Below are 20,824 nucleotides of genomic sequence, written 5' to 3' on the forward strand. Positions count from 1 at the left end.
GATATTTGTATTTGTAAATGGTCTGTAGTTGGTGCATGTACCTTAGCTGCGGACATAACAGGAGGTTGCACAAATGTTATGTGCAAATAAAAGAAATCTGCATGATGAATGTGGGCGGATAGTAAATCTCTAAAGAGCAAGCAACAGTAGGTGTTCTGATGATTAATAATATTGCTGATGGACATTGTATGATTTTTTTTTTGTTTTATTATGACAGAATGTGCTAATATTTGTTGCTATATACGCAATTTGTTTTGAGTATCCAAGAAAGGCTGGGAAACCTGTAAGAACTATTGGGATCTTTTTTTTTTTTTAACCTTTGGCAATTTAAGGTTAATCTTGGTATCTGCAGTACTTGAATATCAATATAAAATGAAGAAATTATGGGTGGGAAAATGGAGGAGATCCCAAAATTTGGCCAGTAGTGTATGCAGGTTTGTATATATATTTTTGCATTTGATTCTGTTTTTAGGTCTGCAGGCATCTGTCTGCATTTTTTTTTACATTTGCATTTTATGTTTTGGAGCCAAATGGAGATACAGCATGTCAGAACGATGTTATTGTTATTAAATCTATTCAAGTATGACACACAGCTTTACATAAACAGTATTTGGTGTGTGTGGATGAATAGACTAAACTAGACTGTGATAAATGCAGGAGCCAATGTGAGGCCGTGCCCAGTAAGAGGGACAGGAAGACATTTTTTGAGTTTATAATTGTGTTTCTATTTTGGAGTTGGGTCTCTTGCCTCTGGCTGTTATTCTCCATTGTCCGTTTTTAACTCTCCATCTTTGTCATGTCATTATTCTGCTTGTCTTTCTCCCTTCACCTCTGTCTAACATTACTGCTGTATGTTTTTTTTAACTGTCTCCCCATTTTTAGAGTAACTGTGGATGTTTGCACTTACAGGAGCTGGACCAATGGCTTTTTGAAACCTCGAAGCTTTGAGTGGAAGTTGGATTTGCAGTATTTCCTAACAAAAATGTTTACTTTTGCAGTTATAGAACAAAAACATATGCAGACACACTGTTGAATTTAAATGCTGAGACATGTTTCAGGAAAATTACAGTCCAGATGTTGCATTGCATTAATTTGGCAGACAAACATCTTTCTTCTGTTACATTTTCACCCCTTTGTGTGAAAGCTTAATAGAAGAACCTAAATAATGCTGAATGCATGAAAAATGTTGGGAAATGAATAGGATGTGGAAGACAGCATTCTTAACACAATGAGAAAATAAATTTTGGGTTTCAAGTTGAATTTGGTGCTGCATGCTACAACATTCTGTGCAATATATTAGACATTGGTGTGCTGCTACTTTGAGGCAATGGTATATTTGTTTGACCTTTGCTTCAGTGTTCAGTATCACTAATAGTTTCCTTTCTGAATGGGAGCAATCCCTGAACTCAACCCATGGTGGCCAGCACTTTATTAAGGCACTTTAATGTAACTTTATGGCTTTTAATGTAATTTGTCATTTCATCTGTATTTGACATAAAAGCCAATTTAGGTTGACATTCAGCTGCTCTTCTGACATTAAACTTTATTTCTGTATGTCACTTTTTATTTAAGCTGTGACAGGTGAAATGAGGTTAAGAAATGTGGTGAAACTTCTAATGTTGTGAAGAACACTCACAGTTGTATACTGAGACATTTTTATACCCAGCACCTGAAATTAATCCTTGCAAATAGGGCAGCCTACAGTGTAGCTTCATGGGGGTGTGACACTCTTCTCAGTCAAAGCTATAATTTGTCATTTAAGCAGAAGCAGGTGTCTTCCTGCATATATCAAGTATTTTGGTCAGACACACACAAACACCAAAATGAAACCGATGCACAGTCAAATCAATTGTACACACCCTGATATGTCTTTAAGTCACTGGTTGTGTTTCAGTCCTAAGCAATCAACATGACCAGTCCAAACCCAGCAAACAGAGGAGCCTTAGCTCCTAAAGGTCAGCAACCAATAACATGCTTCTCTGCTGGAGGTCACACCCAATCAACAGTGTCCTGATGTCATGACTCATTGGCTGTTTTCACGATCCTTTGTATCCCTATGCCCTTGCTGCAACTCCAACCAAACTCATAAAGCTCAGTATGTGAAGAACAGAGATTGGTCATACAAATGTCTTTTATGGCATGGTTTTGTGAGGGACACAAATTTAGACCTTCAAGGTCCCCATTTCCTTTCAGCTTCCTGTGCAGTCAGCCAGGCAGGTTGGTCCAGTGCTTGGTTTCATCACTAGGGGAAAAAAAAGAGTCAGAGACCAATAGAGAGAGAGGAGAGTGGAAAAGAAGGCCACAGTCTAACCAGAACCCATTTCCTACAACACATTTAAAAGTTTTCTTCGTCAGTTCTTTTATTTTTGCTGTATTTCTCTTTACTCCGACTACCCCTCTGTCTGCTTACCTCTACATGTCTGTCCTGTCTTCCCCAATCCCCTTTTGGCTAGCTGTCTTTTTCTGTCCTGTTTGTAAGCTACTTTTTGCTGGAAACTCTTCTTACTTTTCCTCTGAACTTAAATCACCTTCTTCCCACTTTTTGTTCTTTCCTATGTTCCCTTTCATTTACCCGCATATCTGCATCATGTCTTGTCATTAATTTCTTCTCATCTTCTGTACATTTACCACCCCCCTATCTACTCTCTCTATCTCCTACATTCAGCTGTATGATTTGGGCTCCCCGGCTGACTCACAGTCCAGCTCTCCAGGCTGCCTGACCACGGACAGCAGCTGTGTCAACATGGGCTATCCGTCCTGTGGCCACCGGGGTCGCTGTCATGGCGAGTGGGGTTCTTTCAGCTGCCAGTGTGTGCCAGGATACACAGGACACCAGTGTGAAGAGGGTAAGCCACACTTTTTTGGACTTATGCATTAAAACGATACATCCTTTTAATTGTGGTACATTGTGGTACATTGTGGTACATTGTGGTACATTGTGGTAGATTGCCCCCATCATCACACATTCTCCAAAACTAAATAGTTGCAGCAAAGCCAACACTGACAATTACACTTCCATGTCATCTGATATAATTGGTTGAAAGTGAGTCATATATTTCATACTTGGAAAATTGGTTTGTAACATTAAAGCAAAATACTGAGTAGCATGAAGGAAATTGTTTTTAGCTATGAGAAAGTAAACTCACTGTACAGTAGATAACATAAATAGTTTCTCACCTGAAATCAAGCATAAACCTGGCTATAAAAGTTACAATGAGGTCATTATTCTTTATTATATATGAATTTACAAACCATATAATTAAATATAAATAAGCACAGTGTCAGTGTTGAGCTTCAACGATGTAGAACAAGGTGAGGGTTACAGAGGATAAATAGAGACAAACTAACATGTTATAGGCTGTTTATTTTCTGACAACTCCATTAATGCAGAGCAGGAAAATTACCCAGAGAAAACCAGTGCAGACACAGGGTGAACAAACTCTACCCAGGTTGAACAGGGTTGAAACCTAGAATGTTCTTGCTGTGAGGTGACAGTGAGGCCACAATCTCACCAGGCTGCTTCCATGGAGGGGGGCAAGCCAATCCCAGCTGAGACTGGTCAGGTTGCCAGTCTACATGAACAGGGTTCATATGGAAACCATGAACTCTATATCACGATGTACCAGGAAAAAAACACTTAAAAGTAGCAATTGCTGCTTAGTTTATACTGCAGAATGCTCAAAGTGGGCTACCTGAAGATCAGATGTGTGAAAGACACATTGGATGAACATGTAAAAAAATTCCCCCGTTATGAGGCATGACAAAAAAGAGGTTTTGCTAACATTGTTATTGCCAGGGCCATGTGAGTTGTGGACATGAACATCTAGGACAGATAGTGAAGGTGTTTTGTGTGTCTGAAAGATACTGTCCTGGACAATCTTGGAAGATCCATCTCTTCACCTTCAGAACACTCTCCTGATCCAACCACACCCTTCGCAGTGAAACTTAACAAACCATGCAGGCCAGTAATTCAGTTTAGTCCTCATTCCCACTCCAGGTGTTCACCTGACAATAACACTGGAAAACAGCACAGGCACCTTCTCTACAGGCGCCTGTCAGTATGCACCTCCAAATGATGTCCGCTTAACCCAAGCCCTTTAGCTCATATTGTTGTTTCCATATCAAAAAGTATTTTCCTGGCTTTAGGCTATGTTCTGTAAGTTTCACAACTCCTCCACTTGCCACTAGGCAGTTTAAATCCTGGTGTGGGCTTTTATTTTTAGGTTAAGATGTTTGTTTTTAAGTTGTTAAGGGTTTCATTTTAGCGTGATATTCAATGTTTGAACATAATTTATTTTTTTTAAATAATAGGAACATCTCTCTTACCGCATTTAAACAATGAGATATTTTGTCAATTTAACTACATTATTTTGCAGCAGGAAGAATGTAACTTTTAAAAACTTATTGATCATTTATTGATGTTTAGGGCACAACCACACAACATTCTGTCTTATAAGTTATGAACCACTAGACACAGATAAAAAGTCCATGAAACAGCAGCAGTAGGGCTGCCAGCACTTGTGTATTTCCTTCAGGAAATACAGATTAGCCTAGTTTTATTTAACGTTCCTCGTGTTTTTATTTGATTGTAATTCTCGCTTCATAAATCGCTTTGGTCAACATTTGTTGTTTTTAAATGTGCTATATAAATAAACTGACCTCACTTTCTCTAAGAGGATTCTTTATTGCTGTTGTGTAATTCTTGTTTTACTCAGTGAGCAGCATGCAAGCCTTTGACAGCATCCGTGTTAAGTATCCTTATGGCCTGACAAAAGCAGCTCCTTATGAGCATCCGGGTGTTGATCTTATGGCTATAGACGTGTTAGCCTGACTGCAGCAGGTGGAAGATTTGACTGTTGGACTGAGATGAGATATTTAATTATCCTCATCACCTTAGTCAGAATGATAGGTGCATTTCCAGTGAAGCTTTCTGCTGAGTGCAGCACATTCTGCCAGGCTTCACAGCCATGTAAGTGCTCCTTGATAGGACTCATATCAAATGTATGCAACAGTGTCACTTCATGAAATCAGTACTAATAGATACAATAAGTTAACTTTCAAGCTTTCTATTTTGAGACAATTAACAATCTTGATCTGTGTACAATTTCATGTTTCCAAACAACCAATAAGGAGACATACAGTAGAATTTTGTCTGTCTCCTTATTGGCTCCCTCAGCTCAGTGAGGGAATTCATCAATAAATGTAAGCGGGAATGTGAATGAATCACTCTTTATATTCATGAAATGATTCATATCTTTGAAAAACGTCAGATGTCAGTGACAGTGACAAAATACGGGCGCATGGATGATTTTGGCAACCATTGAGGCAGTCTTTGAAAGAAGCAAAAGTAGTTTGATTCATTCACCTGATTTTTATAAACTGTACCAGCTGAGTTAATGTCATGTTCTGGACATCCATGAGTCCATGGAAACATAGCAAAAGAAAAGTAAAAAACCTTTATGGCCTATCCTCATTAGGGGTTAAGGTGCATCATAAACAGTAATGTCCCTGCTTTGAGTTCTTTATTGTACTGTCCTGTCCCTCATTTCCTGTCATCTGTCTATTCTCTATAAGAAAGTCACAAAAAATCCCTGAAAGCCTATACTGTATAAATATATAAATCCCAATAGCTATAATATATCTCACATTTACCATTTAGTTGGCATTCAGAACTAAAACAAGCATGGATTGAAAAAAATACAAGTGGTTATGCTGGTGGCAGTGTGTCAGCTACCGGTGAGATGATAAAATATGATCCAAGGAGTCCAACTGGCATAATATATCTATGTGTTTGAAGCTTATCAGATAGCACACACTGCACTGTGGTTTATAGTGTTATGAGGATGGATTTTACTGCTTGGAAAGGTTATCACAGTGGTAACTGTTATTTCTATTATTGTGACTAACTCAAGGTAAACATTAGAAATATGCTTTAACACTGGATTGGTTTCTTTCTCTGCATTTATTACTATTCTATTCACAATAAGTCACATTAAGAAAACAGCTCAGCAAGACAATGTTCTTGTTTTTTGCTTATGTCACAGTTGCTTCAGAAAGTCATCCAGTGATCTAATAAGCATTTTCATTTCTGCAGGTTTAGCTCTTTTGTCCTACGTCCTATGTGCATGGCAACCTATGTATGACTGAGATGAGATTAGTAATCAGTCATATTGATAATGTTAATAAACTTCCATATCTGCAGTGGCAAATGACACAACTCTCTGGCCTTAAAAATCAGCAGCTATGTTTTATAGTAGCAGTAAAACACAAGATTCAGTTTTGAGAATACATGGCTCATAGTTTGCATATTGCATGCCTGAAAGAATCTAAAAATGTGAGTTGACATTGGCTTCAAGTAGGATCTCACAAACCACTCAGCTTTGTCAAAGTTACATGGAAGAGAGGTGTGGAAGCATTAGACAGAAAAAAAATTAACTTGCATATGCTATGAGATGGAAGAATGGCTTTAAAAACATTTTAGGTGTGCTTGGTTTAGTCTCCATAGCATGCACTAAATCCACTTGAGGGAACACCAGTCTAAGAAAGAAGAACTAAGTTAAATCATACATACATATTCTATTTTGTTTTTTACATGTTCTGTCCTGCCACCAGCACATTGGAAGAATTTACAGACTTATTAAGAGTTATTGAAGTCACTTCCCTCGGATGTAAAGTTTCTTCTAAGTGAACAGTATGTGATGTGTTACATATAAAACTTTGTGCTTATTTTCAATTGCAGAACTGTCTGACTAATGTCTGTATCTATGTCTGTACTAACAATAGTGGTCCCAGAGTATTCCTTTGATGGACACAGTCACGTGCACTACCAGTTATCATCCCTGCTGCCAGCCCGGAGGACATGGGTTCAGGTTCTGGTTCGAACCCGCAAACACAGCAGCACCGTCATCAATCTGATATCGAAGGAGCAGAGTGAATACATACGACTAGAGGTACAGTAAGTCTGCTATGTGAGTGTGTATGGCAGTGATGGAGAATTGTGTGAAACCTTTTCTCAGTATTTTCAAAAACTTTCATAGTAGAAATTGATTTTGGAATATTTTGTTTCTATATCTTCTAAACTCTCCTTTCTTTCCTGAAAAGGGAAAGAAGTTATTTTTGTCAGACATCAATTGACCTTAAAATACATAGTGTTTCTGTTGGCATCATTTAACTATTAGCGTCACAACAACTGGTTATATACAGGATAAACAAACAGGAAGAATTTACCCGATATGTTTCTGTAAACCTAATTAAAAATAATGTGTATCACAAAGGACATGCCCTTGAGACCATTTAAAAGGAAACCCACTTCATTTACAAAGATGAAAAAGTTGATGATCTTGTGTAATGAAGTCAAATTGAAATTTGAATACTGCTCACTTTATAAGGATATTTGATTTCACACCAAAGTTCCTACTTTACATAATTTCCATTTTTTTCCAGAAGATTTATACTCTACATATACAGTCCCAGCCACTTATAATTGCTGCTACTTAATGAACGCCATTTAGCTGCCAGTCAATTCCCAGCCAGTTCCCAGCCCGTTCCCAGTCACCTCCCTTTCAAATTGACTGATAGGCCATGTAGATTTTACAACACAGCCACAAAAGCCTCATTCATTTATTTGCATGTGTTAACCATCAGATGGTGATTTGCTCTGAAAAGCACATTGACATATAGTAAAACACTGTTATCACTGCCACGTGTACTGTGTTCACACTGCAGAGTCACGCTGTCACCTATTATGAAGCAGGGAAAGTGGAAAATTCCTTCAAAAGAAAAAGTTCTTTGAAAAATTCCAGTCTGACTTTAGAGCACACCACAGCACTGAATCTGCTCTCCTGAAGGTTCAGAATCACATTCTCTTATTCCTTGATCATAAAAAAAACTGTGCCGCTAATGATGCTGGACCTCACTGCAGCATTTGATAATGTGGACCACTTCATCCTCCTGACATGTTTATCACAACAAGTTGGCCTTCAGGGACCTGTGCTGCAGTGGTTTAAGTCCTATTAAATAAATATGACTTTCTCTGTTATAATTGGTGACTTTTCATCCTCTCTGACCTCAGGTGTGCCACAGGGTTCCATTTTGGGCTCTTCTCTGTACATGTTACTATTAGGGTTGATTATTGCAAAATACAATGTTTCCTTTTATCTGTATGCAGATGATTTACAAATCTATCTGCCAATTTTTTCAAATTCTTCTGATGCACTCATATCCATCCAAAGATGTTTGGATGGACACAGTTTGGATCAAATCCTGGCTGTCACAGAATTTTCTCAGTTTGAACAAGAGCAAAACAGAAAGAATTCTGTTTGGCACCTCCAACCTCCCCATTATTGCAGCTCCTGGTCTTAATTCTCTGACCCCTCATTTTAACCAGATGGTCTCTGTTTAAAGCCAACTTAATCATAATTAATCATTAATCATTCAAAATGGCTTTTGGCTCATAGTATCACACTGCCACTTTTCTGTGTTTTTGGAGTGTTTTACTTTTTTTTTAATTGTATATATGCATTTTTTTGTCAGTTGTTTTAATGCTGTGAAGCACTTTGGACAACTTAGGTTATTGTAAGGTGCTATATAAATAAAGGTTGATTGATTGATTGAAAATTCAGACTACTGGGAAATCGCAGGAAGTTATATCTATATGTTGAGGACGCAAACTCATTTGTTCACTGAGATGCTGGCAGCAGTAAGTGAGAAGCTGGCTACCCACTCGCCAATCTCAGGAATCTAATGGTAACTCCCATTCCTACCTCGGTAACCCAATGGATATGTATCTGATTTGGCTGGTAACTCCCACAAGGATGTCTTTTAATTTCTGCAGTGAAAACTGTTGGCCTAAATACAGGTAACTACATGCATATCATTAATGTTACAGCTTGCACAATAAAGAAATTCATGTGGTGCCTAAAAACCTTTGCGTCTAATTGATTTCAGTTTTACAACCAGTCACTGGCTTTAGCTTTAACATTAGATATGCATTAGCTAATTAATAATGTCTTATATTAAAATGTTACTTATTTAGCCTAAAATGTAATGTTATGCTTATGAGTTGGACAAGTTGGACTAGTAGTGGTAGCCCAGGAATGCTAGTAGCCAACCCTAGAGATGATAGTGACTAGCTGTCTCAGTTACATATTCGTTAGATTACTGAGGGTGGACTGGGAGTCTCTCGCCGAGCAATGAGAGTGATACTGATATTCTCTCAGAAGCAAAGCTAATAATGTAGTTTGTTGACCCATTCATTTTATTGTATAACAAGTGTTGCATTAATTCACATCTTGAATACCGAAATATTCCTGCAATTAGTTTAGAAAAATGTCACACCACCTTTTTAACCTTTTTCATTTTTGCATATAATTATGTATCTACTATTCTGTACTGCAGATATGCTCCCACAGTTCAAAGTAATCACAGGCTTTACTTTAACGCCTTGTCTAAAAATTATAGATGAAGAAAGCTGTGGTTCTTATAAAGTGTATTAGCAGTGCAAATGATTTAGACTGATGTTGTAATCACACAGCCAGAACTCAATATATTAAATGTATTATTTGGTTATTTGTCCTGAAGGCTTCATTTCTCCTATTCTTTTTCCTTTGGGTGCTCTGCTCACATTTGAATTGTTTTCTCATATTTGTTTATTTGTGGGTCTCTTTCTACTTTTTTCAGCTTCTCAGCTCCTAACTTATCATCTGGAATCATGCAGTACTTTCCCAGTACTGTCCTCATGCTGTTTCTCACCCCATGCTGCTATTGCTGTTATTGATCAAACATCGCATTTTAAATTGATGATTATTATCCATACCACAACTGCTGTGACAGTGCCTCTCCTTTGATCCCCGTCTGTCAGCCATCTGTCCTTTCATTCCATGGTTTCCTCTTAAATGTCATAGTGCTCCCTGAGTACAGCCACATGGGAAGCAGGCTCACACAATATATTCACTATAAATAGTGCAGTTATACCTGGGTGCAGATAGGAGATAACATTGTGTGAGGTTATGAAGTACAGTACCCCACCCTCAGTGAAACATTGGAAACCCTGTGGTGTTCTTTGATAGTAATATAACCATATTGCCTTCAAAGATTATGTTTTTCAGTGTAATAGTTCTATTTACTTTTAATCAGAGGAAGGAATTAGTATATGTTTCTCTTGACTGACTGCAACTCTCTGTGAGGAGCTTTGTTTTTGCTGTTTGGGTGTGACTTGCATTCCAACATGGCTGGTTAACAATATTACATTTTCTTTATTTTTTTCTTTTTTCTGTCTTGGATTAGTGATAGAAACCTTTATGTGTGCCTGTACATTCTGCTGATACAGTCCATATAGGGATGAAATATCCTTGCAAGAATAGATGCATTAAAAACTTCCAGCTAAATGAGGCATTTTACTGCTCTATAATGCTACATGTATCTACAGTAGTTTTTTTACTCCACACCAAAGTATTTTGGACCACCAAGTTAGGGAATATGAGGGAATAAATGAGAGACAGAATTGCAAACAAAGGCCAGATGCAGCTGCAACAGATTTAGTGGTAGCTCAGAAAAGGGGAAAAAAAATCTTGGCTCGCCATTTGGTAAACTAAAGAAATTTAATGTAGACAATGTAATTTTGATTTTATTACATAGTTTTTACTTTAAAACATTTGTACGAGACACACCCTGGCATATTGCTACCCACTAATACTTTGCAGCATGTCTGTGAACAGTCAGGTACAGCTGTTCAGACAACTCCACGCTCCCACCACACTTCCACCAATCAAGAACTCCAGTACCAAAATTGAGAAGAGATCATAAAATCATTTCAGATCTCACTCAGTCAACTCACCCTCTGGGTATGTGGTTCTTGTCTGGGCAAAGATGTTGATTAGACACAGCGCCAGAATCAGTTTCCACCAGCTATGCTGTTTATTAGACAGAACTGAGTTGAACTGAATTGACAACATAATGTCTTGTCTCCCATGTAAATAATCTTTGAACCCAAAAGTTCTACATACGTTTTTTCTCATATATTTAATTCATGTTATGTTAAGCAGGAAATCTGCTCTAGAATTTATACTTTACACATCATTACACATCACCACTAAGGCAACAAAACTCCTGTACTGGTATCCTTTTTCATCTCACTGTTATGCTCTGTGACCATGGTGCCCATTTCAAGCTGTTATTTTGGCCATTACATTGTATGTTTCAAGTTTGCATTATGTGCTTCCTGACAAATGTGGAAACCAAATTCTAAGCTAGCATTAATGAGATACAACCACAAGTACTTATTTTCCCCATTCAATCCCAAGCCGGGTGTTCTGTCAGCTTCTCACAAGGCTGGAAACTGCTCTTTGTTTGATTTCAACCAATGTGTACAGCTCTCACTCTGTCAAGGCAAAATTCACATGCTTTTCCTATGAGCTTTTCAAATTCAGACTTAAAAGGAAAGCTCTTAACTGAAAATTTAAAAAGACATACAGGTTGCAGTAAGGTGAGGAGAGCAGAAAAATCAATTACACTGTGCATGGATTAATGTATGCATCTCCTGAAAGCAAAGGAAATTACAGACTTACATTGGTGGATTCAGAATTTTGATAAAGTTTAAAATTACAGACATATAATAATTATTTATGGATTTTCAAATACAGGCAGAATGAAGTTTAAAAGTTTGCTGTTATGACCTTAAACATTTGACAACACTGAGTTTTAATATTTGCTTCTCAGCACTTTGACACCATCTTTGTATTTCCATCTCAGAGGCATCTGCCTTTCCTCTTTTCATTATTTGTCTTTTTTTCTTGTTAAGACATTACACTGGCATCAGAGTGGAACCAAATGTGGAACACCATATAATGGGCATTATTATTCAACAGTTTCATTATTAGGTTACTATTGCCTTCAGTGCATATATTATGGTGGAAGTTAGTTTAAGTAAACACTGGATATATGCAGTATGCCATTTTAATATCATTTAATGTTCAAATGAGAAACAATTATACAGTACATCTTGTATAACTGATATTAAAATTACACCACCTGACAATAAATATGTACAGGGAGAAAAAAGTGTAAAAAATAATAACCATAATACAACAAATTCTTTTATAAACAAGATGGTTATAGTGTGAACTATGGAAGCTGAGAACAGCCATGCTTGCAATATTTTTTTTCTAGTTTCCAGATCACATTATTACATATTTCAAGAAAAGAAAGATATTTTTTACATGATAATGGAATCATTTATCTTATCACAAGAAATTATAATAGCAAAACGGAAGTAAAGTATTGGTTCCTTCTGTGCTCTATTGTATATATACAGTAATGCTTTAAAGGGTGTACAGGGTGGCTTTTCCAGCATTGCCTTGATGATGACAGTTTGCTTTAAGTACAAACTTTGCCATTTTACTTCAGGTGAACAAATGTAAAATTTATGACATGACCAATTATACACTTCACAAAATCAAGCAGCAATAAAAGGAAATAAATATGTGTATCTGCTCTGTAATAGACTGGTGAACTGTCCCTGTACATCTTGCCTCTCACCAAATGTATGTATGGTACTTCTAGTTGCTAATAAATTATTGGACACTGGATTGGTAATGCTTCAGATTGACAACCAAAATGGAGCTCCAGGTGTTCACATTGAACATTTAATATAAATTACACTCATCTGCCTTTGGGCTGGTAAGAATTCAAAGCATTGCCAGTTTCCCAGCAGCATATGGTATGTTTTTGTAATATCTAGTCTGTCAAGGAGTAGACAGTAGGCCAAATCTCTGAAGGTGGGAAAATATAGGTGAAGAAAGTAAGTTTACATTATTGCTGCCAGTGAGTTTGGAGTTTGGTTAATTTTCAGTATGATTAAGATGAAGAAAACATTTATGTGCCAGTCATGCATTCACATATCTTGCATTTACAAACTGCTATTTAATCATAAGAAGAGGGCAGAATAACACATCATGAGCACGTGTCTTGGGATACAGGCTGCAGCATCAAGAGCAGTCTGTTAAAGGAAGCATCTGCAGGCATGAAACTGTCCCTGCAGTGGGACTGTTTACTGTTTGTAAAGGAGTCACACACCTTTGCATACCTACTACTGTAAAGGTTGCTTCAGCAAAGACACACACAGACACAACTAAACACCTCACTCACACACCACGCTGGGAGTGAAGCAGGAGCCAAATTGCTCAGCTGTGTTCAGCTTTAATTGGGGGTAAAATCAGGTGGCTGTGAGTGCATATGGTTAAAAAGCACTGCCCCAGTGGATTCTAAATTTAATTAATACTTCATCACAGAGCCTTGGAATGAGGCATGGTTCTCCAACTAAGCAACCTTGGAGCCTTTCAGCACTTTTGTACGGGAGAAGAAGTGACTAAAAGAGACATGGATGGAAAATGGAAACATAGTTGAACGAGTTGTGACACAGAATAATGGAAGAAGAAAGGAAACCGGAAATTGGTGGAGAGGTAAAGGGAGAGTTGACATAATCCTTGCTTTGTGGGTTTACTTTGACAAAGTTTTTGGACAGAAAGCTTAGTTTCTCTTTATTATGTTGAGGAGTGAGGTTCTCCTTCACGTCTGTCTGTCTGAATCCCTGCCCTTCTCATCTCAGTCCTCTGTTTACATGGCAGCAGTGGCTGAGGAAGATGGAGGGGAGAAAATTATGCGCAGTGGGACACTTGGAGGAAACAGTTTGAAATTGAAATGAGGACTACCCACCCACCACCCTATCCCTCTTTAAACGGCCTTCAGACTTGTTTGCTCTTTCCTGGTTTTCTCTCTCTCTCACTCTCTCTCTCGCTCTCTGTCTCTCTCTCTCACACACACACACACAAAAACACACCAGGCTTACAAATTGTGAGGACATTCATTGACATAACCCTAACCTAAACTTAGTTTATGGCCTTTCCTCGCAGACCGAGGAGAGTCCTCCTCCCTCTGCTCTGCCCTCTGCTCCCATGGTATCCCCCTTCTCTCTCCCCGCCGAGGAAACTCCCGGCCGGGATGACGAGCGAGGGGGGGGGGCATAAATGAATTTCTCTTCAGTGCACAGGTGCAAAGAGGTGATATGACCCATAGCAATAGCCCAGAGGGCTGCACCCAAATCACAGAATCTTGGGTTACGATACGTAATCAACGTTTTCCTCACTTCTAATCCATAAAATCACTGTTTCACTTCCAATACGGTGTTCTTCTTGTGTGTGTGTGTGTGTGTGTGTGTGTGTGTGTGTGTGTGTGTGTGTGTGTCACTGGCAGCACGGTGTGTTTTGTACAACAAACTATCATTTCAAGTGTGAGTTTTGCCTGAATGCTTCCTCATTTCAAAATGCCAGGCTCACAGTGGTGGCATAAATGGCAACTAATTTTTTTGCCCAGGTGCTTTGTGAAAATACGTCAACACTGCTTAGTGAATGAAACTTTGCTGTACACAAAGGTGGTTTACTTGAAATTAAACATTCATCAAATGTTAGAAATGTCAGTTATGCAACATTTTAATTTTTCCTTTATTTGCAAACCTCCAGGGATTCCATATGACTTACTGGCCAACTAATTAAATTGGCCTCTTAGTCCAGCCTTTCGCTGACCAAGAAAACTGTGCTTTTTCTTCATATCTCTATTAGCTTTAAAGTTTGGACTTGGACAAATATTTTCCCTTTTATCCCCAGTTGTATCTTGCCACATAGATAGTTTTGATTTGCTTTGCTGAAGTTTAAGGATCTGTTGTCCCAAGACTTTTTCATCTCGGCCAAAACAAAGACAATGAATGTCATTTGTGCCACTCGTAGAATTGAAAAATATATTCGGAGGGTGCATCAAGACAGATGGAAGTTGTAATTTGCAAGAAAATTGTCTTCAGTGAAATCCTTTCTTAGGGGAATTTGTGAATAATTCCAGGAAAGCAGGTTTCTGTAAAGAGAGGCTTGTTGTCAAATTTAATTTTGGTGTAAATACTATTCAGATCCATTCTGGTGGGAGACAGCTGGCAAACAAAAGCCTGGTGCTTTCTTCATTACACCCACAAGAAACATTGCATCAACATGCTGTACTGTAGTTCTTTCTTTTATCATTATGATTATTACTGTTATATTTAAGATGTCAAGATTTATAAGAAAAATCTTCATTATTATTCAGTGCCACTACCCAATATTGTATACTACTCACTCATACCAGGGGTTTTCAACTAAAATTCCAGAAGGTCCAGTTGCTCTGGTCAAGATCCAGACTTGTACTCAGCATTTTTGCAATATTTTCAGAAAAACATTTTTTCCTGAATTAAAGACACATCTAAAGTTGCAAAATGAGAAGTCTAAAGTAGTATCTGTCTAAAACTGAGGTTAAATATAACTTTTTTTCTGAACAGACAACAAAATAATAACATGTTTAAGATACCTTATGATTCTGAGAATCGTCTTAATCAAGGATTTAAATTGTGTATCTGATCTTCTGAAAGTTGTTACCTTAACAGCTAATCTTTTAATTTTCATCCAGCAGCATTTCAGCAGTTGTATTTGTGACACACCCCTTTTCCCTAAAATCCCTTGTTTGCATGTTGTTGAGCTGTCAAGGACTGGGTGAGGACAGTTGTGTGCAACTTTTTCTCCTGTGTTTTTTGTTTTAGTGTCTATGCTTCATTCCAGCATCATGTTTAATATTTTACAATCAGCACAGACTCAGAGCAGAGTAGGATACTGACCTTGCATCATTTCTAGGAGAGGTAGAATAAAGGTGTGTTTATGGGTGTGCGCTCAACAGTTTTTAATGTCAACATTTCTGAGTTTTGAACAAGTTTGTTTCTCTCACTTCCCCTTGTTTGTTTGTCTGTCTGCTCTCACCACCTTCATGCTCAGACCTCAGTCAATGTGAAAGACCCACACAGCTCTGCAAAGCTGGTCAAGATACACATTATTTTGATTTTCATGTGAAACACTTCACAGTTCAGATAGAAACCTCTCCCGCACTGGCCCCGGACCAGAGTCCACCAATTTGTGGCCACTAATGTATAGCATTTATAAGCCAAATAGAATTAGTCAAGCTGTCTCACCCAAAATGTGTGTGTTATTGTATTCCTATCATTTTAGTATTTTTCTGTCTCTATGCTATGTAATGCATTTATAACATGCAACACAATGCCAGTAGTTGGTTAGCCCTAAAGGTTTATTTTGGTCAGATGCCTAGCCAGTGTTTACTATGGAAATGTGAGTGTTGACTCAAACCTGCCACAGGTTCCCGTCAGATAATTGTTCAAGACTGTCAGAAAACTGATCAACACTAACTAGGTTAGCAACAGGGTCAGTTGCCATTTTGAAATAGCCACAAAAAGAAAATTAGTCATTAATCTGACAGTTGTGAAAAGGCAAAGAAAAAATATATACAACAGGACATGACACTAATTAGTTAGCTGGCAAATATCCAAACAAAATGATAAATTGAGGCAGAGCTCGCTGCCACGCATTTGTTAATGTTTTACTAGTGGCTGATGATATCATGTCAAACCTTGACTGTATGTGTGAATCCAGTGCATGTCAGGTAGACTCATTAAGCTGATGTTGACCAAGATTAATCGTTATTGCATTTGTTTGGCATGTTTTGAGGGTTATTTTGCAAAATAGTTTTAATTACCAATGTGTAACTATTATTTAAACTTGGTTCACAAGAAGATTTTAAATGATATTCCAAACCTCTGAAGCCAGAGCTGAACATGAACATCCATTGCTAAATGCCCTCTTTTCCCACTGTAGATCTTCCAGGGCCTCCTCTGTGTCTTCTACAACCTTGGTGATGGGGACTACAACCTAACCCTGCCTACCTATCGACTCGACAATGGTGAATGGCATGAGGTCTTCCTAGATCGGCATGACAATGAGATGACACTGCGACTGGATGGTGGTGGAGGGCAGCGGGAAGTTACAGGATCAAGTGGCAGAAGCCGAGAAATCATAATTGACCCTAGTGTGGTGATGCTGGGAAATACATTCCCATCTGGAATCAACAAGAGCTTCCAGGGTAAGCCACAACAGCACTTTTAGTTCATAACAAAATCTGTGAGGTGGTCGGTTGGATTGTGCTTTAAAGGATTGCGCTAGGCACAAGACCTTCCAGACACCATGTGTTAACAATAGCAAATGTGAAGGTTTTGTAAATTGGATATACTGTAGGCTGAATGTCAAGCTCTTTGCAGTACTTCCCTGACTCAGCATAGTTCACTTTGATTTGCATTGATACTTGGGAGCTGTCTGGTACATCTGCATGGGAGCAGCTGGAGCAGCTTGAGGCAAAAGGACAGTAAGCTTTTTATGTCCTATAGCACAAAGTGTTACCAGTGCCCCAGCAATCATTTGGACAGGTGCTGACAATTCTAACAAAGCCCTTTCAATCTGGATTTTCAGGGATTTCAATCTGCTTTCCCAGATGTGGGCATCTGCCTGATTATTGCATTCTGCTCTGGTTTGTGTGTGTTGTCACTTTGTAAGACTCCATCTACTTAAGTAACAACTGAGATTATATGATCATTTCATTTAGTTGTTCAGCTATGTTTACACTAAATAATATACTTCATCTTACAAACACCTGAGCAGCAATGCATTAATGAGTGAATATTTACATTTTTTTGTTTTTCTCTATTCTGTCCATGTGCTGGTTTTTATGTTTCATTCTTCTTTTCTACCAATATTATTATATTATACAGTAGATAGAGTTGGCTGTTAAATGGGGGGTACATTTATAAAGTGATCAAAACAATGTGTTCTTGCAGTTGTGCAACAATAAAGAGACTCTTGGAAAAAAAAAACACCAACAATGTAATGCAATCACACCACCTACAAGAACAGTAAAAGGAAACATAAAAAAATATATATATAGTTATTAAGACTGCAAACATTGGAGAGCTGTGAAAGCAGATTTTTATCTGGCAGATAAAGTATTCAACAAACAACAAAACAGAGGAAAGCCAAGATTTTAACCACAGTGCTGTAAGATCTTAGTGATATACTTTAGACAGGAAATTCTAAGCAGTACCTGGTTCTTCCCGGGTACTTTAGCTCAAATCTGCTTCAACAATTTCTGCGATTTGTTATCTAAAAAAAAGAAAAGGAAAAGTTTAACTTAAGAAAAACTTAAAAGACACCTGTGATGTTACATGTGCCCACCTACCTTGGTGTTCTACAGTTGATATGTACCAATAATTGTTAAAGACTGCAAAAATGAAAGGCCATGCCTTTATTTTGGAATAAACATTTCCAGTTTAGTCTTCTTCAGTGCTCATTTGTACTAATAAAGGTTTGTGTCCCTAAAATCTCTTTTAAAACAAGTTCCAAGTTGTGTATTCTTTAATCGTGAACCTAATCACAGTAGTCAGATAAGAAAAGGGTATCACATGAAAGTAGTCCACCCAAGCTGGTAAAATCTGGGCATACCACCATTCCCAAATTTGTAAATTCTATTTTTAACTGCTAGAATTGCTGATGCCAACCATCCCAATAATCCTTGTCTTTATTCTAACCCTTTTTGCCAATGACAATTTGTAATGATTTTGTCCAGAACAGAACTGATGTATTTTTCAAAAAGAGGACAAAAACTGTGATTATTTAACTCATTCAAGAGAGACATTCTGATTTGACTCTGGGAGATGAAAGCTAGCACAGCTGCATTGTTAAAAGATAAACATTTTCACCAAGGAAATGGGAAAATAGTTCTGACACACAACAGTGTAATTCTTCTGAAATGTCCTGTTTAGTGAAGAACTGACAGGGCATACAATGGCAAAATAACAGTGAAGAATGTTTGCTAGACAGCATCCAAACACCATCCAGGCTATCCTGTATATAGCCTGTCTGTTTGGACTGGGGTGGGCAATTGCCTGATGTGTCACAGGGCAAAGAAAAATGTCCATTCAAGACATGCCAGACAATGTAACAAGTATTCTTCCTGAAAGGTGCTACCAGGAAAAGGTAATTTTAAATTTTATTAATTTGTAAATTTTTCAAGAAGATTTCTGTTTTTGTCTTATTGAATGATTGATAGCACAATTAAAAAAGATAATTTATGTGTTTATCTCTGTCTTTTGTAAATGCAGCACAAAATCTCACATGTAAACAACAGCTAATCATGGTTTTCAACATCTTTAAGTTAGAGCTGTGTGATGACCTCAAAAGTATTTTATCAAGTTTATCTAAATAACAGAATGAACCTATATATTTTTAAATGCACCTGTGCACAAGATCCACTATATTTTTACTGACCTCATATTGATTTTTTTCACTTAACGATAAACAATAATCAAAAGCTGAAATGACATGACTTTGAATTCAATTAAATTCAGTTTTATATGTATAGCGCCAAATCACAATACAAATCATCTCAAGACACTTTACAAAAACAAAAAATCCAACAAATCCCTTATGAGCAGCACTTGGCAACAGTGGAGATGAAAAACTCTCTTTAACGGAAGAAAAAACCTCCAGCAGAACCGGGCTCAGTTTGGGCGGCCATCTGCCTCGACCAGTTGGGGTGAGTGGATAGAGGAGAGAGAAAAGAACAGCAATAATAAACAACAAATAGACACTGCAGGTTGTTTGGGGCCAGTAACTACACATCACCAATATACAGCTCCAGGACTAGGAACACCTGCAGAAAGTACAGAGAGAAAACAGAGAGAGAGGGAGAGAGCACAAACTAGGGGAGAGAGAGAGCACAAGGTTAGTGACATTCAATGGTGGAATATACATGTGAGGGGGCAGGAGAGGAAGAGAGGGAAAGGGAACGGAAGAGAGGTGAGGGGAGGGTTAGGGTAGAGGAGCTCAGTGCCCCTAGGCCTATAGCAGCATAACTAAAGGATGGTTCAGGGTTACCTGAAGCCAGCCCTAACTATACACTTTGTCAAAAGGGAAGGCTTTAAGTCTAGCCTTAAATGTCCAGAGAGTGTCTGCCTCCTGAACCCAGACTGGGAGCTGGTTCCACAGGAGAGGAGCTTGATAGCTAAAGGCTCTGCCTCCCATTCTGCTTTTGGAAACTCAGGGAACCACAGGTAGACCTGCACTCTGAGAGCGAAGTGGTCTATTGGGATAATATGGTACTATGAGGTCTTTAAGGTATGAAGGAGCTTGATCATGAAGGGGTTTGTATGTGAGAAGAAGGATTTTAAATTCTATTCTGTATTTTACAGGGAGCCAAAGAAGAGAAGCTAATATAGGAGAAATATGATCTCTCTTGCTAGTTCCTGTCAGGACTCTGGCTGCAGCATTCTGGATTAACTGGAGGCTTTTTATGCAGATATTGGGACATCAAGATAGTAATGAGTTACAGTAATCTAGCCTTGAGGTAACAAATGCCTGGACTAGTTTTTCTGCATCATTATGAGACAGTATGTTCCTAATTTTGGCAATGCGCAGGTGAAAGAAGGCAGTTCTAGAAATTTGTTTTATATGTGAGTTAAAGGACATGTCCTGGTCAAAAATAACTCCAAGGTTTTTCACAGTAGTGCTGGAGGCCAGAGCTATGCCATCTAAAGTAGCTATAATTTTAGAAAAGTTATTTCTGGGGTTTTTAGGCCCAAATACAATAACTTCTGTTTTCTCTGAATTTAAAAGTAGAAAGTTACTGGTCATCCAGGCCTTTATGTCAGTTGACACGCTTGAAGTCTGGTTAACTGGTTTGTGTTAGCAGGTTTCACAGATAGATACAACTGAGTGTCATCTGCACAGCAGTGGTAATTAATAGAGTACTTCCTAATGACATAGCCTAAAGGAAGCATGTACAGATTGAACAGAATCCGTCCTAGGACAGAGCCTTGTGGAACTCCATAACTAACTTTTGTGTGTGTGGAAGGTTCATCATG

At 38.1% G+C, this 20,824-nt stretch overlaps 1 protein-coding gene across 1 annotated transcript in view; it reads left to right on the forward strand.

Moving 5' to 3' along the window:
* Window positions 1–20,824, forward strand: part of LOC113122715 (neural-cadherin) — a 245,826-nt gene that overhangs the window by 192,835 nt on the left and 32,167 nt on the right. Inside the window, exons 31-33 of the mRNA XM_026294237.2 lie at window positions 2,666–2,846; window positions 6,784–6,950; window positions 16,731–16,995. Of these exons, the coding sequence (XP_026150022.1) occupies window positions 2,666–2,846; window positions 6,784–6,950; window positions 16,731–16,995 (613 nt within the window). The remainder of the gene's footprint in view (window positions 1–2,665; window positions 2,847–6,783; window positions 6,951–16,730; window positions 16,996–20,824) is intronic.

Source organism: Mastacembelus armatus, chromosome 3 (genome assembly GCF_900324485.2).
Source record: "Mastacembelus armatus chromosome 3, fMasArm1.2, whole genome shotgun sequence".
In the NCBI taxonomy this organism is placed as follows: domain Eukaryota; kingdom Metazoa; phylum Chordata; class Actinopteri; order Synbranchiformes; family Mastacembelidae; genus Mastacembelus; species Mastacembelus armatus.